This window comes from Lepidothrix coronata, unplaced genomic scaffold (genome assembly GCF_001604755.1).
Source record: "Lepidothrix coronata isolate B3197 unplaced genomic scaffold, Lepidothrix_coronata-1.0 Scaffold16, whole genome shotgun sequence".
NCBI lineage: Eukaryota > Metazoa > Chordata > Aves > Passeriformes > Pipridae > Lepidothrix > Lepidothrix coronata.
In genome coordinates this window covers 8,293,343-8,318,011 of record NW_016690196.1, presented here as the reverse complement: position 1 = coordinate 8,318,011, position 24,669 = coordinate 8,293,343, and the positions used below count along the sequence as shown (strand labels likewise).

The 24,669-nt window shown below is 38.4% G+C and overlaps 1 protein-coding gene across 4 annotated transcripts in view; it reads right to left on the bottom strand.

The window, feature by feature from the left end:
- Positions 1-24,669, bottom strand: part of DAAM2 (dishevelled associated activator of morphogenesis 2) — a 223,758-nt gene that overhangs the window by 62,266 nt on the left and 136,823 nt on the right. For all 4 annotated transcript variants that reach the window (XM_017806653.1, XM_017806652.1, XM_017806655.1 and 1 more), the window contains 3 exons: positions 18,382-18,456; positions 12,054-12,148; positions 6,089-6,422 (listed from right to left, as the gene is read on the bottom strand). In XM_017806653.1, coding sequence (XP_017662142.1) covers positions 6,089-6,422; positions 12,054-12,148; positions 18,382-18,456 — 504 coding nt within the window. The remainder of the gene's footprint in view (positions 1-6,088; positions 6,423-12,053; positions 12,149-18,381; positions 18,457-24,669) is intronic.

Genomic DNA, 24,669 nt, shown 5'->3' with positions numbered 1-24,669 from the left:
CCCCACCCTCAACATAAAAAACCCTCTTCCTTTTATCAAATCTAAATGTAGCCTCTTATACTTTAAACCCATTAGCCTTTGTCTTGTCACTACAGGTCCTGGTAAAAAATCTTTCTCTGTCTTTCTTATAAGCTCCCTTTATATATTGCAAGGCTGCTGTAAGTTCTCCCCAGAGGCTGCATGTTCTCCTACTAACCAAATAGGGTGGGTATTTAGCATTCAGGGGGTATGTAGCACAGGAATGCTTTTGGTCTAATTTCTACATACATATAGATATTTCACTACAATCTTGTGAATATCAGGAGGCAGAAGAGAAAAGGACTAGACAAATAGCATTAGTAGCCTTTGTCTTATTTAGGATTAATTCCACTTGAATATTTACCAAAGAGGTTATATGCAGAAACTGATTAGCCATGAAAGCAACTCTACTTTTAGCTTTCTGCTGATCACCATTAATCTTCTCTCCAGGATCTTCTTTGATCAGTTCATAATTCCAAGGATGATTTTCCTTACTGGAAGAGTAACAAATTCCACTTGAGATCTGGCAGTTCAACTGTATAAGACTCACTCCAGCATTAATAATAAATGCCTCACACTCATACATTTGTTTTGCTGTTGCACTAAAAAAGAGAGAATTCTTTTACTCTTCCCAAGAAGTTTTGACCATAAAGGGATAATGAAGACAAAAATAACTTTTTAGTGTTCAACTCGGCAGACTATCTAAATAACATTTTGAAGCTATGATGCTGAGTAAGGAAGTCCATTTTCCTTTAGTCAGTCTTTTGTCTGTGGCTACTGAAAGTTTTAATTCATAGCAAAATCTTTCCTCTGGTAGTCATCAGTTTCATAGGTCTATCTTGTTTCCTGTAGAAATCCATGGAGATATATCTCAAGAAACAAGAGGAATATCCTCCTATGCACTCTTTGGGGGAAAGAATAACCTGGCTTCATGCTTGGTTTTGTGTAAAAATATTTTGACCTATCATACACTGTACTGAAAGCTGTTTTTACATCTTAGTATAGTATGTTCACTATCAAACAAGCTTGATTTCATAAACTCCTTTTTCTTGCTACTTCTTAATTTCCCAGCTGGAATTTGCAAATATCCCTAGTCCTGGTATTTGAACTTTGGTCACATCCAACTTCCCAACAGTTGTGTTATGACCAAATAATATTTTGTTAGAAATGGGAATGAGTCTTACATAAAAATACATGAAATGCCCTACTGAGGCAGACTGGCAGTCAGTTCAATCCAGCACATTATCTCTAACAGTGACAATAGGAGACTATTTAAGAAGTCTTTAAATTCACCAACAAAACCAACTATCCAACTTGACAAATAAGCAGAAGTGAAATAAATGAGATAATTTAGTTCCGTTACTGTCAGATTTGACACTGAAATCCAATGTACATGTGTCTTCTTGGAATAATTTAAGCAGCCATCACTACAGAAGCATCAAAACCAGGAATGGTTTTGCTGGTTTCCTTCAGAGCCTTCATTCCTACCATATTTTCTCATAGACTTTTAGGAACATGCTAGAATCTATGCAATAGCATATCAGATACTGCATCCAGACAGGTTGAAGGATGTCAACAAAAGTTTTCTACCCAGCATTTTAGAATGCTGAACTAGGAGCAGAATGCAGTGAGGGCCAAGCCAAATTCAGGGCAAGAGCAAACAAAACTCTGTGTTGCACGAAGCTAACTGAAAAGTAGCACATCTTCATGCAATTGTTCAGCTTGAGAAGGAAACACTGTAAGTTCACTCGATTCCTAAACATCAGACTCTACACCCGCATACCATGGCCAAACTCCAATATCTCCAATCCTTTGCAAATGGCTGGGGTTCAAGTCTTCACTTGAAAATTTCCTGTAAAAAAGATTTCACCACACCTCTTGGCAGACAGTTCTGTGGCCCAATTGATCTTATGGTTATAAAGGTTTTTCCTACTATTTTAGCAAAACTTTCCTCACTTAATCCCATTATTCCTCATCACTGACATACAGTAGGGTTTCATTCAGTCTGCCGGAAACCTCAAAAGGCTTTGGTTGAGCCCTAAAGGGAAGAAGCAAATCAAGAGGGAATACTGGATTTTAATTTGTTCCTTTTTAGCTCCTCTACTATAATTCCAAATTGATCAGATTTCTCCCTACAAATTATGGTCTGTAGTGACAGTGTTTAACACAAACCAGGCAAGGGGGCTCTGGAAGGCATGCTCCTAATCTCCACCTTTTCAACTGACAATATCAAACTTCCTTTATTCCTTCGCCTCAAGCTTCAAAATTACTAGCAGCATTAAGGAGGGAAACAAGAGTGTTCTGCCCAAAGCAGCCTAGTTAACTTACCACCTGAAAGTGAAATCAGCTCCTTTCAGACAGTATCTAATACATAGGTTCTCTCAAGACTAAAAGGAAAATTCTTTCTCTCCACAGGGATCCACAACTGGATGAATATTTTAAATAGCAGGCTAGGCTGGAAGAGCACTGGAACATCCTGATAAACTTTTCCGGGCCAATAGAGAATTATGACTTTGCAATGTTAGTTTGACTCAAAATATAGCATGTTAAAGAGCATTACATATTACAATGTCATAACATAATGCATTGACTTCACAGGAAAAATGAAGGGAAGCAACAAGCATAACAATAATCAGAAACGCAATGGCTTAGGGAAGAGTAAGACTGTGCCCCTTTAACAAGGGAAACCAGTCATAAATAGGATAATGAGACATGAAAGACTACGAAATCAGAGACTTCTTTCTCAGTTTTCATAGCATTCTATAAACCTGCATCTTCACAAGAAAAATACCTAAAAATTCAAGCAAAAGTAACATTTTCATGGTCACACAGTGAGCCAGTGACAGAATTACACTGATTTTCAATACATTACATGGAAAAAAATCCCAGCAAGGACACTAAGGACTCATCTTCCTAATTCCACATTTCTGCTTTGAGGGTTTATTGTTTGTTTTCTTTCATCTCTCTTCTTTAAGGGGCAGAGTGGGATTTTTAAGCAAAGAAGTCTATTTCAAACAATTGGATGAAGACAGAGCTTTTCCAGATTGCTTCAGGAAGGCATGCCTTTATACCACTGTGGTATTTGAGTAAAGATAGAATGCTACTCTGAAGAGGACATTCCTCTGAAGAGGACAGTTTTCAAAGAATATCTTAAGAGGAACTACAGGCTGCATGTTGGACATTAAAGGGAGAATTATTCTAGGAAGAAGGACATTACAAAAGAAGGCTCAACAATTAAAGCAAGCAAAGGGATAAGCTCAGGCAAGAAGATGCGGCAAATGTGAGACAATAGGAATAGCAAATATGTTAATTGAGACACAAACATAAAGTATAGAATCTTGTTGCAAGTGCCAAGACAAAGATGATCCTAATAGACCTATAAACACACTGAACATCAAAGATACAGGGTGAAGTTACAGTATGAAAAGGCACTTGAGTAAAGACTGAAGTCTCAACAAAGAAGAGTAAGTTCTGGAGAATCTCTCCATGGCTTTAAGGTGAACCCTCACTGAAGTTAAGGACTGATAATTGTAGTCAGTAGATGAAATGCTGGCAATTTAGAAATAAGCAATATTTCACATCAAAGTTTCCAGTCAGAGCAAAATATGGTTATTATGTTAAGGAAAGACTACTTCATATTCATAGAAGTTCTATCTATATTTTCCATTAACTCCAACTAAAAAAAAACCAAAAAAATCCCCCAACATATCAAGAAGCAAGGACCTCCTTTCCAAAATATTTTAGTTTGATTAGTGGTCTTCACTTGGTGAAGCAATTTGATTAAATTTGATGTAATTTGGTTAAATTAATTGAGATTGCAAGTGTTAATAATGCTCAGGGATCTCACCGTAATTTGAATGTTGACTTTAGCTACACTAGTATAAAACTGTATGTTTCTTATTCAAATAATAGGAGTTATTGCAGGAGAGAGCCAATGCAAGTTTAGTAAGAACCATTTCTTAAGTCACAGCTTTCCTTCTCCACTAATTCACCCGTTGCTCAGTCCTCTGACAACTTTTGGCTAATTGTGCTTAGAAGGTTGACCAGCAAGAACTTCTTATATTCAATAAAACATGCCATGTTTTATGTTACCATGTTAAATACATGATCTCTATTCTACACCAGTCTCTAAACACAAGTATTAGAAAATGCAAACAAGAATACACCCCTTCTGCTAAATCATTTTGAGGTTTGTGTGGGGCTTTTGTTTGTTTGTTTAAGAAAGAAAAAAGAGCAAGTATCCATTTATCTTTCTTTTTTTTCCCCCAGTGGAAAAGTATTTTGACAAGAGCAAGTTTTCATGCAAAGTACTTTTCATGAATGTAAGAGTTTGTAACCACCTGCAAATCAGTCAAACAGATTCCTCAAAAACTCAGCTGTACAAGACCTGTGCTACCACACTTCACCCAGCAATGACTTCTATCTCAGTAATTTGATGACTTTTAAACCAATATAAAAAAAGAGAGACAGAGAACAACCAAATAAGAGACACTGAGTAAACTCAGCATCTATCTCCCATATGGGCTTATTAGAGCAGAGTCAATTGTAAGGGCAAGTTAACACAGGACTGCAAGTTAACACAGGACTGTCAGGGCTCTAAGTTACCACTGTTTTTTGGCAAGCATCTAAAGTTATCTCCACGTCTCCCAGGTATATAACAATGTCACATTAATTCAGGAAGGATTCTTTACTTCAGCTAATTACTAGAGAACAAGCTGGTTTTAAAGTTTTTCCTTCTCTCTTCCACAGGCAGACCACAACAAACTGCACATCATAACTCATGTACATGGCTTACTTTTCTGCATCTGCATCCTGCTCCTCTACTAAAGAATGATGACATATCCTTATGACTGTAGCTGCAATCTCATAATCTTCCAAGTTTTACTGTAATTACTATTTTCTTCATTGAAATAGCCTAAAGAGCTTTCAACTAAGACCGAAAGGCCCCCACTTCTGGAGTCACACATCATACATGTCATACCTGAGTACCGAAGACATGCATCAAGTTTGAATAGGCAAGAAATGCAAATGGGGCAGTGCCCATAGAGGTATGGACCTGACAATGCCAAATATATGTTAACAACAAACCAAGATCTCCTGCATCCCTGTCTCAGGTCTGAGTCATGGTCAGTGAATCCCATAGTGCCTTTAGTTCTAAGACAAACATTGGCAGCTACTGTCCACCAGCACAGACTGTTTCCCCATTCACTTTTACAGTAATAAGCTCACTGTAGCCTAAAATCCACTGATGCATTAGCTGAGAAGGAGGTAGGAGATAATTACTGTCAGGCATCTGGATCCAGGGCCTGTTGGCTCAACACCACTCTAACCATTTCACCTAAGAAAGAATAGTAAATGGGCGAGATTATCCCAAAGTTTAGAAGCCACAGCTACACACAGAGCAACAGATTCTGTAATATCTTTTTCTAAAGATGACCAGTTCACTAGGAAGAGGGACATTATAATAGCAGCTAGTAGTACCCACAATAAAACTTTTCAATGATGTACTGACCTACTTCAAAGTCTCTGAGACGGCGTTTCCCTTCTATGATCTGAATGGGAGTTATTTGAGCCAACAATTGCTAAGTCGCAACAATTCACAAGTTGATTGCTAAGTGGCAAGTGAACTGCCTCCACTATACATTATTTAAGTCATTGTCTCCATTACTTAATCCATAACTCTTTTATTACTAAATTAAGGATTTAAAGTAGGGACAGAGGCTCCTGGAATTTAGTGGTTTCAGTTTCTAGGGCAGAACAAATCATTACCACTCCAGAAATGCCATCAAGTTAGAGTATGAATAGATTAGCAGTTTTCACTTAACATGGCAAACTTCCATTTTCAAGTAAAATATAGGAGATTTTAAGTTAGCATTAATGACAAGCAACAGGTCTTGAAATATATATATATATATGCTGATAACCTATTTGAGGAAGTTCCCTTCTTAAAACAAAATGAGAAATACTGCCTTTTTACTACTTAGCAAGTTTGCAGTATATGCACTGTAAAAATCACTCCCTGCAGATATTCATCATACTGGGTATTTATGTCAAGGTATCCTCCTTTTACCTGGAATCTTGTCCTTTCTGCAGCATAGACTTGGTAGTGAAGCATGGCTTGCAAGACTTTTTTGTGACCATCTGGTACCAAGCAGACAGCCCCTAGGATCTCCAGCACAGCAATCTTGGTCTTAATGTTCTCAGTCCGTAAGCTCTGGGAGATGATGTTGATGCTTTCTGGATGGGCCAGAACATGAGCCCGTCCTTGGGAGTTGTTCATCAGTGCCTTGATACACCCTATAACGGATGTGTGTATACGGCTCTCTGAGGTCTCATAGTCCATGCTCTTTAGGAAGTTCAGCAAACAGCTCAGGCCATCCAGCTCAATAAACCTGGTCACAAACCTGAAAAGAAAAAAAATCAACCAAAAAAAAAGGTAGAAAAAATAAGGAAAGCAGATCAAAGGCAATTTATTCAAATGATAGCATATTATTCAGCCCTGCATCTTTAAAAGCTGGCTAGCTTTTAGCCTAAAATTCACAGAATAATTCCCAGGTATTTAAGAAAATCAAATAAAAAAAAACAAACAAACAGAAAAAAAGGGGGGGGGGAAGAGAGAAAACAGAGTAGCTAATAATGATGTGTAGCATAGTTTAGGGTAATTATACTATGTCACCTTACAACGCTATCGTTTGGTCTCTGTGCTCTTTGTTGCAGTTACCACCAAACACTGCTGTGGTTCACCTCAATATTGGCTGCATTTTCAACGGTGAATGGATTCTTTCCCACTTGCATTTAAAGTTCTCAAGCTTAGAAATGGGGATCGTTAGATACTTCCTAATGTACCATCTTTCTTTTTCTGTCCATAAGTGAGATGCTGGTACTAAATTCATTAGTAATAAAAGTGCCATGCTGAAAGACCGAATTTCACTGGTCTCTGTTCATGTGTCTGTACCACCAAGACAAATCTGAGCCATACTTATATTTCTCTAGATAATATGGATTTGACATATGTATCATCTTTTGGTGGCTACACTCCACAGCACACAGGAATTTTCAGGGTCTACCTGAAAGTTACACTCACTATGCTGATAGATTTGCCAACTTTCAGCTTATTTGGGCCAGTAATTTGACCAAAAATATGGAAAAGCCTGGTGCTTTCAAAGTTTTGGTCTGAGGTTTGGGTTTTGTTTAAAATTGGGTTTCAAAGTGAATATCAGAGTGAGGGCAAGCACCCACAGGAACACATGCACATCAAAAATGAAAACAAGGTTTAGTTGAACCCTCCTATGACAATTTGCCAAGTTTCACACAGGTCTGATTGCACATTCTTTGGATGCATCATCTTGTCTACCCTAACAAATCACAGGAGCAAAAGCTTCTCTTTCTCTGGGCCAGAGAGCAGAATCAACATTGTGCACCACGAATTGGTAAGTTACCCAAAGCAGTTTGTTATTCAAACTGATTATAGAAAGATTAAGACTTAGTTCAGTTTCTGTAACGCATTTAGCTGCTACCATGACAAAAAAGACTGAAACTAGAGCATTCATGGCAAAAAGAGTTGCTGCTAGGGATGTGTTTGGAAACAAAATAAGAACAAACTCAACCTGTTACCAAATATGATGCCAGTGAATTCTGATCAATTCCCTGAGCCTAAAAAGTGGAGTTGCTCTTTGTCTCTACTTACAGAGGCATTGTCTAAATTCTCCTTCATCTCCTTACCTTCAAAGTTCTATTCTATACCTTAGCTATTCCCTCTGTCTTTTAGGGGAAGAGAAAAAAAGACTTCTTTTTCCCCTGTTTTTTCAGTTCCAGGACTGAGGGAAGACTTAAGGTTGATACAGTTCTGAAGATATGGAGCAATACTGATAGAAACATTCTGAAGAAACAGCAGAACAAGGGATCCCTTAAATGTACTTTTATATAGAACACACAGTCTTATGAGAAGACAAACAAGGCACTACAACCTTCACATATTTAAGCCTGCTCTGATGACCACATGAAAAAAAATGGTAAAGGCACAAAAGTCACATTGTCCCGATTAAGCACAAACTCTCACTAAATTCACTGGCAGAGCAATTTTTCTAGGACTGTTAGGATGAGGTCATTCCAAAAAGGAGGCATGCGCTGAAAAGTGGTGTGTGTCACAAAACTTGATTAATGACATAATTTAAAACAATGTTGGGACTTTCCTATACTTTTCCTAGCCCAGAGAGCAAACAGTGAGCATTACTCAATAGCAAGCAAAGCCAAGTTCCCTTCCATTTCAGCTGCAATCAGAAGAAGGAATCAAATTAGGATTTTCATCTTCCTTTTTCTAAACACTTAGCTCCCTATTCTCTGGAAACGCCAGAAATCATGCTGGGAGAGGTAAAGAAATGGCAAAAGCACTTTCTGGGCCAACAGATACTCTCAGTATGAGGATTTGCTCAGTGTGGAGAGGTGTGTGTATAAATGTCTGTAGAGGAGAGAAGAAATGTGAGTTTAGCTGACAGGCTGAAAGCCATAATCCTCACACTGTTTGGTGTTTGAGCCTCTAAGCAGGTGGGTATGTGGGGGTGTGTATGCATGGGTGTGTGTGTATGTGCAAAAACAAACTCAACTTATACAAGTAAATTGCCTACTTCCTCACAGTATGCACATGTGTAACTCACTTCCATCTTATTCAGCCTCCATGCTGCAAAGTAAGGTCTTGTTCTAGACTGGAAGGTGTAAAGTTAAACATATTTGCCAATGCATTCTGGCTAACACATTCAAATACTCAAGTGTAAATAAAGTAGTGTTTTAATAGGTGCTAAACAAGCAAATTAAAACCTCAGACTCTCACTTGACCAGTTTAGCACACTTTAAAAGGCAGGGCACCTCTTTGCCTTTCAAGTTTTAGAGACTGCTGATCAGAATGAATTATCTAGCTCTAATAATAAACCTTTCATCCAAACACAGGTGAGTTGGCCTAATAGGTACTGACTCACTGATGGATTCCAAGTGTAGGGGGTACAGCCGCCCTGTGAGACTCAATCCAAGCCAGGAAGGACAGAAAAATCATATGCTGTGGGTGTGCAGAGAGCAGGATGTTCCCACCCTGTTAACAGGCAAGGCTACACTTCCCTGCAGCATCAGTTTTTGAACCAGGGGGCACGCATAATCCTGACAACTACTGAACTGCTGAAAAACTCAGCATAATGGATTTTGCTTGCTGGATGCATAAATGATCATCTTCAGTATGCACCTGGATGCAACACTGCTAAATCAAACAAAATTAGCAGGAGGTAAATCTGAATAAAACAAAAGGAGAAAAGCAGACAGTAAAAGGGATTAGGGATGATTCAGACGAAAGGAATTATTTTTCTAGGGTTCCAAAAAGTTATTTTTTTCTCAGTCCCCTGTAAGTTTTTACTTTTGTTGCACTTTTGAATCTCCATTTTGGGGCACTAAAATAAAAGCTCTTCTCTTACAGCTTCTGTCCAACAGTTTGTCATCACACTTGTTTATAGTCATAAGCTTTTACAAACCTGACAGAAAATGTGTTTCTTGACAAGATGCAGATGTGGGGGTTTTGTTCTCTGAGGCTGGGACTGTTCCTCTGTGCTAGGACATAACCTGGCTTTATTATTTCAGGGCAGTTCCTAAATACAAGAACAAAATGCACTTGCTCAAAGGGGGCCAACTAGCTGCCCCAGGGATGCTTCTATCATCTTCCTTGCAAAGAGGAAAGGAACTTGAGTTTGGGTAGGTCTACTTTACTTTTTATTGTTAGAACTGGTGGGTTGGAATAGAGACACAGATTAGTAACACTGCTGTGCATTATCTACTAGAAGAGGCACAGTCCTGCAGTAAAATAAAACAGACAGCCAAAGACTTGCATTTTTCTTCTTTTGATTCCTCTAGATCAGAGAATTCAAACAGAAGAGCCTATTGGTAAGCTGTCAGAGCCCCTGTGTACCCTATCATTACAAATAGATTCCAGACAGTTCATCCTGTGTGAATTTAGGTTTCTCTTTTCTTCAGAGGGCTGATGAACAGAAGTGGCAAAGAAAATAGGATTTGAAATCCAAATTAAACTAGAAAGACTAGTATTTTGAAGGCTTGGGTATCATACTGCCGATGAGAGGGATTTGATGGAGCAGAGGGCCTCTCTCCTGCAACCTTTCCATCAAGAAGAAATTGGCTTGTTGATCAGGTATTGGCACGCAGCCCATTTGGCAGCTAACGAATTGAGTCGCTAGAAATTAGTTGAGACACAGGACTTAAGTCAAAATTTGGCTTGCCTTAACTGTCTTTTTAAAAAAAGCCCCACAACCATCGCCAGTGATTTATAAGAGAACACTTTATAGGGCAGCCCATAGATGCTTGTACTGAAGCCTGTTAGGATTATTATAAACAGATGAAGCAGCAGCCTGTTGTCAAGGGGATCCAGCAGATGCAATACAGGTTGGAGAAGGAAAACCTTGCAAGGCTTTGAGCAAGAGACATTTCTTTTTCTTCATCTCTATTGCTTTGTCCTGGAGGCTGGGCTGTCCTATTCAAAATAACAGAGCAGAACAACCAACAGTGGCCAGCAAAGTGTTTCAGTTGGACAAAGCAGAGGCCTTGCTGTTGTGGCTACGCTCAATGAAAGCTACCACTTTCACAAAGTAAGCATCAAATCAGCTCCATATTAATGTAATAGAGTTGCTACATCAAGTCTCAACAGCACAGGACTTCAGTTTTTTAGTGTAAAAGCCTTGTGAGAGTAGGGAGGTTGGTAGTTGCCTTAGCTTCCATTTTAACATGAAGCTAAGGCAGCTGCATTTTACTGTGTTCTCTGCTTTAGGACAGTGATAGGCAGGATCGGCCACTTATCCCCTTGGGTGAGGTCTCAATATAGGCTATGATTTCTCCACTGCCATGTTAAAAGCACTCACCCTACCCACATGTAAAGTTATCAAGGCCTGATAAATCTTTATGTCTGAGGAGCACCAGAAGCTGATTTTGTGCCCTCTTACAGCCCGTCACAACAGGAGGTAAACAAGAAGTAAAAAAATTAGGTTTAAGCTAATGTGTTCTACCTCACACGTGCTGTGGGGTGAGAAGCTGCACACAGTCAATTTTTTAAATATCGTGAAAGGAAGAAGCACAATCAGCACTTAGCTCTGCAAGAATTCCCAGAAATATCTTCACATCAAAGTAACTGCAATGCAAATTCTTTGAGATAACTTTCTGGATTGTTTTTATATATTTACTTATTTATTTCATTGGTTTGGTTTGGTTAGGGTTCCTCCCAAAAAGAACCCCGTTTTGCTAGGCATTACCAAAGCTCTCTGAAACTGTAACTTCAGCATGGGGTGGATGCAAAAGTATTTGGCCAGGATAAAAGAGATTCAGAAATTTTTTCATGTAGTGCTTCCTGAGATTGTATCAACTACAGTTACTGCTTCTGCACAATGCTCTTCTAAGTGCTAAATTGAAAAGGTTTCTGTGCTAGTTAGTTTGCTATTGTTCAGAGTTTTGTTCCCAGAAGAAGAAAGATGACTTTACCTTCAAAGACAAGTACACAATAAAGTCTCTTAATATTTTTCTATGCCACAGTTACACATAAAACAGGAAGAATGCCAAACCAGGTGATGTCAGATGGATTAGCTGCTTTGAACCAAACAGTTCACATTACTGAAGATAAGAGAAAGCTTAAATTCAAAGTTCAGACTAGAGGCTGAGATTTTGCCCAACATGAATCAAATTACATGGGACGTTCAGAGGGCTGCGAAGACTAAAATTGGATCTTCATAGTCATTACCAGTGTTTGCGAATATCTGCCACAGATTTTTCACAGTAGACTTTGTCTTTTATTTTCCTGAAGCTACATGCTTCAGCGTTGGTGTGCCCTCCCAGCTAGGCAGGTTCAGACCAGGGACTGTAGGGCTCTCTGAGGATTGTCCAAAATATCAGAGAGGCTTGTGTGAGGTGAGACAATGAGGTTTCTGTCCTTACCACTCTTACCCATGTCACATCTGACCATACAGACGCAGTGAATTGCGACGAAAGACGAACAACATTACCTCATGGGCTGAGTCCGCAGAGCTGTCTTCAAGTCTTCGACTATTTTATTTTTCATTTCTGTTTCTTCTTCGTCAAAAGCATACAAAGTCTGCATCTGTTCAGAAAATAAGATGACAATTAGGAAAGCTCGAGCTGCCTGAAAGGTAAGAGATAGGCCAAGAATTATGAAAAAGAACTAGCCCGTTAACACAGAGGTGTCTGCCGACCTCTCACCAGGAAAGCAATGCTTCAGCTACAAAACTGAATCCAGATGTGGCTGTTCATGTGGACTGGCAGCAGTGTATACCACTTTGCCACACTAGCTAAACTAGGCTTCTCGGATTACCCCAAAAAATCACAGTTGCCAGCATGCCCGCAGAAAACTGTACCTAATTTGGAACAGCAATCTGCTGTGGTGATATACGGATGTGTGAAGCAAAGTTTGTAGGGAGAGGCAATATCTTTTATTAGACTGACATGACTGGAGGGATTTGGGGGAGAAAAAAGAAACAGCAAAACAGACTTATGTGTCAGGTTTCAAAGCATAAAATCTTTTTCTTCAAGTGACTACACAGCCTGCAAGTACCTTGAATTACATTTTGTGTACATACAAGTTTGGCTTTTCTTCCCCATGTAAGTATATCACCTGTTTTAAGATAGTGATGTTCCCTACAGACTTTGCCCTTGATAATGAGGAACATTTACTTCAAAAAGTGGAACATCATAAAATCCCTGACCCTGTTGTTTAACAAGTTAACTGAAGCACACAAAGACTAGATTTTCCCCCAGTATGCATCTTGAGATAACTAGAGCTTGCTGTCAACTGGAACTGAAGTTGCTGTGGTCACTGTAAATTAGGCTGGGAGACAATGAGTGGAATATACACAGAAAATATGATTCTCAAAGTCATACAAAGCCATTAAAAAAGTGGTATATCAAAAAATTAGGGTTCCAGATCTACACTCAGCACTACTACCTACTACAACTTTGTCATGTGAAGCAAAACTCTTCAGCACCCCTTCCCTTACATACATCATTCAGACTCACAAGTCCCATGTGTGGCTTTTTAAAAAGTCAAGACTTAATGGTCAAAATTCTTAGCCTATAGCTATATCTTCTTAGTCACTTGAACTGTAAAATGAGAGGATAAAGACTCTTTTTGGCAGGACTTCTTCTGGATATCATTCAGTGGTATCTGGAAAGCAGCTCTGAATCCCTTCTCAAATGAATAACCCAATTAAACTAGTATCATCTATCAGAGATCTAATATTATACCTCTCTGTGGTGGAATATGAGTAGCTACAATTATGGCTCATTACAGCAAAATATTTCAGTCTTTATTTTACTGTTTAGCAAGCACCAAAGAAAACCTTCCTCTCACTGGAACTTCCTTTAACCTTCCCTGCCCCTGCCACCAGCCCAACACCTCACTTCTCTTGGAAGTGCTCCCACTTTGGTTGCTTTTGCAAGTCATGTGATGCCAACACATGTCAGATCCTGAGGGTGGTCATTTGGCTACATGCCATTGCTGTCTTATGCTGAACAGCTGGCATAGGGAGATGTGTTTAACTCTAGGGGTCCTCTCTCTGATCCATGCTAAAGTCAAATTCACTCAGTAACAGAGCAAGCTATTTCCTGCCCTAATGGAATGACAGAGCGCTACTGATGGAAAATGAGCTGATGATGTTTTATCTTTTGCCAGCATCCCCCGACAGCCAGAAACATAAATTGAAATGCTTAAGCCAAGCCATATATGATCCCCCTCTTCGAAAAATAAACAAATCCTGAACAGGCCTTATGGAATCTCAATGGCAGAGTTCTCGGGTGTGATCTGGGGCTTGATTTGTATTTTCTTGGGTGACAGCCCATCTGGTCATCTTTCCTTTGGCCCATAAATGCTCCTTTGAAAAGCTCCCATTCCTCCAATGGCTTAATTTCTCCTCTGAGCCATAGTAGGGGAAAAGTAAATGGATACTAGGAGGGTGCTCAACAGTATTTCATTCAGAGTGAAAAAGGCCCATTTCCAAATGAAACAAATACAAATAATCCTGCCTTTACAACAGAGGGTGATTATGGAAAACCCCTTTTCTAAAGCTGCAGGCAGCCAAGAGCCCTTCATTTTTCACTCCTGTGTATGGCCAGGAACTCAAATCTTCGTGCCCTCTCTGAAGACAGACTGGTCATGCATTTGCATTGTGAAACAGCTTTTGCAGCAAGAGTTATAGAAAACATAACTGTCCCTGGGAGACAAAAGGGAGGGAACTGTTGTTATGTGATGTTGGATTTCGTTAATGTGGCTGACTGACGAATTGCTTTCCTGAAGTACAAACTGCACTCAAGGACTAATGTCTTCTGGGCTCAGGATGCAGCTAGGTACCATTAGTTAACCAAACCTATCAGGAAGAGGAAGCAAATTAGTGCCAGGTCCTTATCTGGTCCCTAAAAAGTGGTATACATAAGGCTTTTTTTTCTACAAGCACATTTTGTATATTTAAAGTTTTCCGGATTAAGTGTATCACCTGGAAAAGTACAGCATCTAGTTACTTGATTTGCCAATTAAAAGGATCCAAGAATTCGTGAAAACAATAATTCATGTGGAATTTTAGGTGTAAAACTTCAGGTAGTGTAAGGAATTATTTTGAAATTTTGGCTGCATTTAAAATGAAACACTTAATTTTTTTTTTAAAGCACATATTAATTTCCACACCTTATCACAATGGTTAACCATTCCCCAAAACTGCCGGAAAGGAAAATACAAGGACCATAATGATAGTATGTTGGAGAAAGAGAGAAAAAAAGGAAACAAAAAGGGTATGAACTAGCATCAGCAATACACTGTATGACAGACCTAGTTCTACTTAATACTCTCACACCTGTTAAAATAAAAAGGTAAGAAACAAATAAAATAAATAGTGAAAAGGCAACCTGGATGTTCTGATTTCTCATTATAGTCAGTTGAAATTCAAGGTGCAGCACATTTCTAACTACATTAAGGCTGAACTAAAAGAATATCTATAAATCACAAACTATATATAGATGTAATTTAAAAAAACTTTTAAGCAAGTAAGTTTAAAGTAACACAGATGTCATCTAACTCAGATGGAAGAGACTGTTATCATCCACCTGCCAAATTCTGCTGAAAGATATATACTTTTAACCTCCTGTGAAGCTGCTCTGCTTTGAACAAATGCTTTCTGAGTCAAGGAAAAGGGCCTGGTTTCAGCTGTATTTATTAATCTTGACCCCTGTCTCACAGTCTTGACCGAGCCATCTCTCCAGAAGAGCTGGATCTTCAACTACTGTTCACCTGAAAGTCTCTCTGTGGAAATGCATACACAGCCAAGATCATAAAAGCAACACAACGCTGTCAGAGCTTTTCCTCCCCAGTAAAGTGAGAGCTGTGTTTATTTGTGCTGCCAAGCAGACAGTTATACGGGGTGAGGAGGGCAGGAGGAGCACAGGGAGGATATTAACAGGGCAGCTGCTCTATTTTCAAGAAAAAAAATTTTGCGTGTTCATGAATCAGCAGAACATGACAATGACATTGATAATGGAAACGGTCTTAATTGCGGGTGTGCAACCTGTGCACATCACCAGTAGTATTTATAGAATGTTGACATTAGAGGACTAGACAAATTTGGAGGGTCCTCTTTCTAAATTAGACATCATTAGCAGCTGCCTCTTTCTCTTAAGGACTGGTCTAGAAGACAATCTACCAATGTGCTACTCAGCCCCTTCCCTTCAGTCTGGAGGATGGGACAGTGCCTCCACAGGAATTTCACACTACAGACTAGTAAAAAGATACAGTTTTGCTGTTATACTCTCTTGTGAAAATTGAGTTTAAAAACTATTAAAATCTGAAAAGTCATAGTAAGAGAAACAATTGTGGGAAAAGAACTGTGTCTGAAATGCATGGCTTTTTGAACTGGATCAGGACTCTGTGACCTAAAGTGCTTCCTAACACAGTGGTCTAAGGTTACAAGTAGGGAACGTCAAACACGTCAGGAATCACCACACGCTCTCAGACATAATCTATGAGGGGCAGATATGACGGTAACACTGCAGCGGGTCTTCCAAGAAAATAATTCTCGAGCACAGGAGCCTTGGCCTGCTGAAATCCACAGAAAGACACCTAATGATACCAGCAGGATAAAGGAGCCATTTCCACACTATCAGCGAGTAGGAAGAAGATTTTTGCCAAGCTAATATATAAAAAAAGAACTTCGTAATTAAACAAAAGGATAAAGGAAAAAGATGTGAAAGCTGCATATAAAAAGATTCTTATGCAATGAATTCACAGGATATGAAAGAATTCAATTTTATTAAAAGTAGGATTTAAGGCATTTGAAACTAACACTTCTGTGATTATTACTACCATTTCAACAATAATACTTCTTGTAATATTTCTAATTAAAATATTGCAATACCTGATAGTGCCCAAGAGATACAAACTGAAATAAACTAGACAGTGTCAGGAAGCAACATGAAACATAATTTTCTTTCACCACTTCAAAGTCAACTCCACTTGGATGCAGTTTAAAAATAATAAGTTCAAAAAAACCCACCACTAAATTTAGAAGTGAAATTATATGGGACCCAAAAATAACTGTTTGAAAGTTAAAAATCTCAGAGGTCTAAATAATAATGAACAGAACATGTCTTTTAAAGTGTGTTGGAGCTGGTTCTCAGCTGTATTACTCCAGTTTTCCGCTGATACAATTTCTGTGAAAGTCAACTACGTTTCACCTGCCTAAAAGTGAAGCAACTAAGTAGTAAATCAGAAGTAAGGGTCATAACCTCAGTGTGTCTTCTCAAGACTTCAAGCATAAGAGTAAAATGTGAGTCTTGAAGCCAAATAAAAGGTTATCAATAATTCAGCATTGGCATTCAGGCATGCAAACAACATTACCAGGGCTGGTGTTTATTGGTGCTCTTAAAACATGTTTAAAATTAGAAACATAGGCCAAAATATAGACTCACTCCATGGAACTGCTCCAGATTTACAACAGTGGTGTGTATACATATTCACTCCAGGTTTACATCAAGATCATTTAAAGACTAATCCAAAAGTCACTGAAATCAACGGAAAAACTTCAGTAGATTCAAGAGGCCTTGGATCAAGTCCTACCAGAAGTATTTGGCTCAGTGACATTGCAAGGTTTCAGACTAACTTTTTCACCTTAATGGCCCTTGTAGAGTAAATTTGTTCAGTCAGGAAGTCAAAGCACAGTGTCATGCCAGTCAATAAAGCTCAATGTCTTTTCTCAAAACAAGTCCATGTTCTTTTTATTCCATTACTCTGTCCCATGAAAATACGGCATGAAGGTAAGGTTATAGTTTTGTTTATTCGTGACTCTCAGTAGAAAGCAGTGTTTCTTTTATCCTGTTACAGTGAGTGATTATAACTTGTAAACCTTAAGTTGTTTTACTGAGCAAGACATATTTCACCAAGAAAAATGCATCATTATTGACACATTCAGCATCCATTAAGACATTATTTTAATTGAATTATTTTATAGCTCAGAACCACAATACAAAATGTGCAAAGAAACCTTTAGAAATCAAAAATAAAAGCATAAGTTAACAAGCAAAATGTGCTATCCAGGATGCTAGGAACAGAATCCCATTATCATTTCTGCACAACTGCCAACTAAAGCTGAGTAGACTCTGTGCATAAGCAACTGGAGGCAAAATTTGACTACCAAAATCAATAAAAAGATCAAATTTAAAAATGCAAAATCTACCATATCAAAGGATAATGGTGTATGCAGGTGTTCTGATTCTACTGGATGCTCCAGAGGAAGAGACATTCTATGCAGCTATTGAACAAAGACAAATAAACAAAGTTTACTTCAAATACCTTGCTGGTTTGTATCTAATGTCTGAGGTGTTACAGCCTCATGTTCCTCTATTTATATGCTCTTATATAAGTGGATAAACAACTACCTTTTCTTGAATTCTTCTACTAAACTAATAGCCCAAATGTTATTTCGTAGACTAGTTACAAATCAATTTGAAACCATACAACAAAACTTTACCTAATTTTCAAATAGTTGCTTTTCTGATTCATCAAATAATCTCTTGAATTTTCATTCCAGACTCTAATTTGATTGCCTTCAGAGCTCAGTATTGGAGAAACAAAAATTGGAAATATTTATGGTTCTTTCTAATCTACTGTTCTGCTAGAGCAGGGCTGTTTCTGAATCCACATACTCATCTTCTTTTGAAGTCCTATTTTAAATCAGTTACACATTTGGAACAAAATTCTTCTCCTCTTGGGATTTCTTCCTAAAGAAACACATCTCTGTGGTAGGAAATTTTCCCTGCTTTGCAGGGGAGGTAACTTACTGCTGCCATGGAATTGATGCGGTCAATGTAGTAGTCTGGCCAGCTGGTAGCAAGCTTATTAGGATCTTCTTGTTCCTGAAAAGAAAGTTAAGCAAGGTTACACAAGTACCCTCTACAGGATGAAATGCTACTCCAGAACCACCTGGGATTCTTCACTGCTCTACTCTTTGCTATGTTATCTCCCCCATATTCTTGTATAATGCACACAGATGTGTGGCATTTATTACAAACATTTCTGAGAGTGTAAAGTTAGCACTGTCACCATGGTGTGTCAGATAAAAAGAATCTCCTTCAGCTAAGATCATTAAACACAGAACAATAAAGTTTGAAGGAGAAACAGTTATCTTTGGCATCTAAGCAACAAACCTCAGTCNTTATGTTTCCCAGTAAAAGGATAGCCCATTTACAGATAGCAGGTTTATATTTTTTAGCTTCATACTGACAGATCTTATAAATTATTTGGCTTCTTTACTGCTAGGGTGATGTTGGAATTCACCAACAAAGGGGTTTAACATCTGCTATGGAGAAAAAAATCAAGTCATGGAACCTGAAAAGAAGCCAAAAGACTGCATTGTTTTGATGCGATAAACAAAAACAGGTCCAGACTGGACATTAGGAAGCATTTCTTTACCAAGTGTGTGGTCAAACATTGAACAGGCACCCTAGAGAGGTGGTTGATGCCTGTTGGTATTTAAAAGGCATTTGGACAATGCCCTTAACAATGTGCTTTAACTTGGTCAGCCCTGAATTGGTCAGGCAGTTGGACTAGATGAACATTGTAGGTGTCTTCCAACCAAAATAAGCCTATTCTATCCTATCAAGTTAAGTAAAATGTCAGAACATCCAAAGGAAAAAACCAACATCCCCTCAATTACAGTAGAGTCAATATTAATCCTTCCCTCCCTACCTCACAAATAATCCACCTTAAATCCTCTTCACTAGACTAATCTCAATTAATCTTCTAAAAGAAGGACAGGAACCAGTTCTTTCTCATTCCTTGACTGCTCAATGGAAATGAGATTTCCTTCTACTAAGTCTATTTATTTGTAGATAGGTGTAATAGTCATGGGTAATATAAGGATTGGTTTCTAGGATTCTAATCTCCCATTCTAAACTGCCATCATAATAACTAATATTAAGCCTCCTAGCATATGATAAGAGATTGAACTACTTAACTCATCCTAAAGGTGTCCAAAGATGTATGAAGACCATGTGGATCTCACCAATGCTGTCTATGCATGAATGCTAGAAAAGTTACTCTGGAAGATATGCATAACAATACTAAAAGTGTAGGTCTATCAGATCACCTCAGCTATTCCAGAATATTTAATTTAGAGATGAGAAACTGCTCTATGTGCTATTAAGCCACGTTCAGAAAACACGTTGCTACCTGACAATTTCCTGCCAGGCTACACACCAAACCACACATGGCAGCAGTTCTGCACAACTGAAAATCTTCATATTTAAAACTAAAAATAAAGTCATGACTGAGATTTTCATCTTTTCCTCTCTTTCTTCCACTGGTTTTTCAATATGTAAACTAAAAAAGCATCTCCATTCACCATACTGAAAAGCAACTTTGTTCTCATCTAGAAAATGACTGCAGAACAGACACATCAAGACAGGTCATATAACTCTTTTTCAAACCCTTGTATCTAACTGAACAATTAAGAAGAGCAGAAGATTGAAACCAAGCATAATACAGTAGAATATCTCTGTATAAAAAGTATGAAATGCTGGCAAAGTGGTAAGAGATACCAACTACATCCACAGTTGCTATGCCCCCACCACCTCATGATAATAAATTGAGAAAAAGGTGACATTTCTCAAATTAAGTGAGAAGTTCTGTTGATTTTCCTTACTTTTTTTCCCTTTCCTGACCACAACGAGCAGGAATCTGGTGGACCCAAATCTATATCAAATAGCACATTTCAGAAATATGCAACCCCCTGCCAACAGCCAGTTGGAATTGCCACACTACATGTTATTGATAGACTGCCTTTTGCTGCCCTTTTCTGTGCAGAATAGTATCTAGTGGCAACCATAACCCTGACAACGGTTTCACACTTGGCAGACCTTAACCTTCCATGCAAAAATCAATATATGACCTTGATGACGGAAAAATAAATAAAAACCATACAATAAATAAATACAGCAGCATTTTTATATGATATTCTCATCACCCTCAAAGAGAACAATAGAGATGAGGAGCCAATCTAAAAGTAGTGAAGTAAGGTCACTCCGCAGGGAACCAGGGTGAGCCACTGATCTGAAGGGCAAGGAGTGCTCGTGTGCCCTTCTGAAATTTTTCTCTGCAGACAATTATAAAAGTCCTAGTGACAGCTATAATCGTTTGTAGGCTACATGTGACAAGAACATTGTCAGAACATGGAATACATGTATTCTCTATACTTCTGTCTCCATTCTGAATTCCAAGTAAAGAAACAAACATACATAAATCAAAGAATGCCTGAATTCATCCTTTGTATTCCAAAATAAGCTACAATACTTTTTCTCCTTAAAATTTGTTAGGGAGAAAAATGTATAAATGCTGGAATGGTACAGCTAACATTTCTAGATGTCTGTGTTAGATATACAGGCCAAAAAGCATCAGGAGAGATACAACAAAAAAATCAGAATTCTGACTAATTTTCTACCTGAACCCAAACCACTAGAAATCTCATAATTAGAACCAAGGATAAGACGACTCTTATCTCCTAAAGTATACCTGTATATCCAGTTAGCTTGACAATTAAGGCATGGTCCTTGGTATATCCCATTTTTGATCATTCTCCACCCACTACAAACTGGTCTGAACTCTGAGACTGCAAGTCCTATGGTTAGGATTTAATTAAAACTGGGAGAAAATTTGTTTCAGTGGAACACAGTAAGCGTAAGATTTTTTCCTGAATTAAAGCCCAGACTGAAGATGTACTGCAGATTCCTGAGGTTAAAAAAGTTTTAGCAGATACTTCACAATGCAATTCCTCACTTTCTGAGGTTGTTTTGGTCTAGAAGCACATTAAGCAGAAGAGTCCATTCAATCTCAGTGGTATCCTACACCCCCTGCTCACACCAGAATTCTGTGGCTGTTAATGTGTGTTTTACTTCACTAGAATAAATGATTATGTACTTACAACCTGGCATTCTATTTCAAATATGAAATCCCAGAAAGCTCCTTATACTCAGGATGAGCATAGAGATTTTTAATCAACCCCATGAAGTCCTTAGGTAGCAAAGTGTTATTTATAGCAGTAATCTGGGCAACATTTTGAAAAGAGAGTCAAGTTCACACATGTAGCATCAGAGCAGTTGGAAAAAAAAAAACAAAAACAAAAAACCAAACCAATAACCCACATTTAACTGCCTAAATAATGTGAGTTTTGCCCTTGCTAAGAAATTGCTGTACTAGGTTTTCTCTCAGAGAGGAAAAGATAAGTCGAAAACAGAAAGCAATTCAGGGTGTAGTGTGGGGTGCAACAACAGGATGCTGGGGGTTTTGTGTTTTGTTTCTAATATATTCAGGGGTTCGACCCTCAAATAAAATCTCAGAGAAAACTGCAAAGCAAAATGATGATAATGGCAAAACCCTTCCCTTGCTGCAGGAGACACAGAGAAGGAAAAAACCCCAACCAAAGGAAAAATAATGAGGCTCTAATATATAAAGCCACATAGGTATCAAAAGCTGGAAACAATAACCCATCTGTATAAGGGAAAACATTAGCTGAAGGAATCTATTAAAGCAAAGCCTTCTTTTAGCTCCTTGAATAGTGTAAATATTACATTAAAAAACAGGCGTCAGCTTGTAGACTTTATAAGGGGCCATATCATTCTTCACTGGAGTAACAACTATGTAACTGCTGTGAAAACAGGATCTTGATACTATACAAGCCTGCAATATAGCCAAGGTATTATACAGGCTTTGACACTAATTTGGACAGGCTCCATGACTTGGTGGAAAGTGGAACTTATGACTTCATCCCAAATAGGACTTAATGGAGTTCTGCAAATATTTGGACCATCTGAACCAATCAAAATGAAAGAAAATAAAGCAAAGAATTGTGTGCACAGCTCAGCTGATCCCAAAAACCTTTTTGCAAATCCTGGGAGACCTGATCCATCAGGCAAGCTGTTTCTAGAAAGCAGAGACTTTTAGTGGATGCCATGTCAGTGGGACAAGCATTTGCAATAAGAGACTTAAGCAAGCATTGTGGACCACTGCCTTTGTTGCAAAACATTTTAACAAGAAGTACCAAACACTAGTGTTACAAAAATCATGTGGAAATGCCAGATATTCATGGCTGAGTGGATCAGAAAAATGAAAGACACTGTTCATATGGTGAGCGTTTCTTTCAAGATGGTTTCAGTCTTGAAAGAAACAGCACAGGAAAAGCTTGTACGGTAACTGCCTGCATTGAAGCTCTTCTGAGGTGAGCACTGGGTTTCAGTTTCCAGTGATGACACATTGCTGTTTTACTCTGCAGCAAAATGACTGCAAAAATGCTGAGAAGTTCTCTAGAGCATGTCCTGAAAATCTGAGCACATCAAAGCATTAATAAATACATTAACGAAATTAGCAAGACTTTACAAGTCTTCCTTCGACAGGTGGAGACAAAGAGGCATATATGCTGACATGGCAATTAAAACTCATCCAGGAAAACAAATTGTCAGAGTTAAGAACACTGCTCTAACACTGAATCCAGCACTCCCTCATTTCCACCCTCATTCACACCAGGGTGCTTTTATTCAATGGAGACAACTACCAACTCCCTGAGATCAGCAGATGCTTGCCATCCCTGGGTGTCCAACCACTACATGGACTTTGCCACTACCTGCACACACGCCCATGTGATAAATTGCCAGCGATGATGACTCAAGAAGCCCTTCTAATGTGTATACTATAAAATAACACTTCCTCCCTGAACAGATGCATCAAGAAATGCATCATGTGTTATGGATGTCATAGGAAAAGCATGGGTACTATTGCGATGACACCTGTTCACTGGCAACATGACTTCCTTCTTGAATCTGTCTCTTCAGAACAGCCAACAGCTGTTTTACACTGTTTAGAACAGAATGGGAACAGGTCACACACCTGATGCTGGGAAATACGGTTTTAAAACCTTTCTTGGACAAGAAGCCATGATATTGTTCATTAGACTCCTCTCTGTGCAAATACAGATGAAGAATAGGAAATGAGGCGACGGTAATATAAATTCCTGTTCAAGCTTGTTCACTGCATCATGTCCAGACACTGCATGCTCAAGTTCATACTTAGGTCACAAAGAATTGCATTTTCTTGCAAAAGCTACATTAAGGTTAGTGCGACTCCTCCTATCGAAAGCACTCATGCATCATTCTAGTACATCACAGAGCTGAAAGAAAGGTTATTTTCCCTGGTCTGAAGGGTCAGTATCATCACATATAGTTCAGAAAATACAAATCATAGAGTTCAAGTCATTACAAGATATATATATGATTTAAGAAAAAGTAAAATATGTCATTTATCATACTGAGTAAGCCCCTGTAGTTATTTTTTTCATATTTCCCATTAAAAAGCAATAGTAATGGAAATTCTGATTATAAATAGCTGAGCATTTTTCAGTTTTTTTGTTTTGTTTTGCTTTGGTTTGTTCGGTTTGGTTTGATTTGGCTTTTTTTAATGCCAGTTCACTTTAATATGACTTTCATCAAATGAGATGAAAGCTTTGCTGGATAAAGATTCTCTGTTTCTGGTTGAAGCCCTCCCATACTCTTCACAATAACAGCTTAGCTGGTAAAAGGTTCATCTGAGATGTTCAGGATTCAGACTTGTGTCCGTGTTCAGTTTCAAAGTGACATGCATGACCCTTGCTCTTCACACGAATATTCTGTCCACTAAAAATAAGGTGGAGTTTTTGTTTGCTTGAAGGCTGGAAGATGGTTATCACTGGTGCTTGATTTTCCACAAGTGCTACTCTCTTCCCTTTAGAGACTTAAAAACTCAACTCCTAGCATCATCTGTTATTAATGCCAAATACAATACGATCTTGTAACACCTGGCACTATGCACTGACAAAGGTCCTTAAAGAAATTAATGTATTGTGTTTTTTCAGCAAGATCAGCAGAAACAGAGAAAACGGGATGCAGACAATTACACAGTTCCCAGTTACACAGGAAATCTGTAGCACAGCCAAGAATCAATCCACATTGAAATTGTACTGCACTCCCATCCAAATCACCATTTTCCCTTTTTTCATGACTGACCTACTGACTTTTCTTCACTTTAAAGAGTGCAGCTTTCAAAGA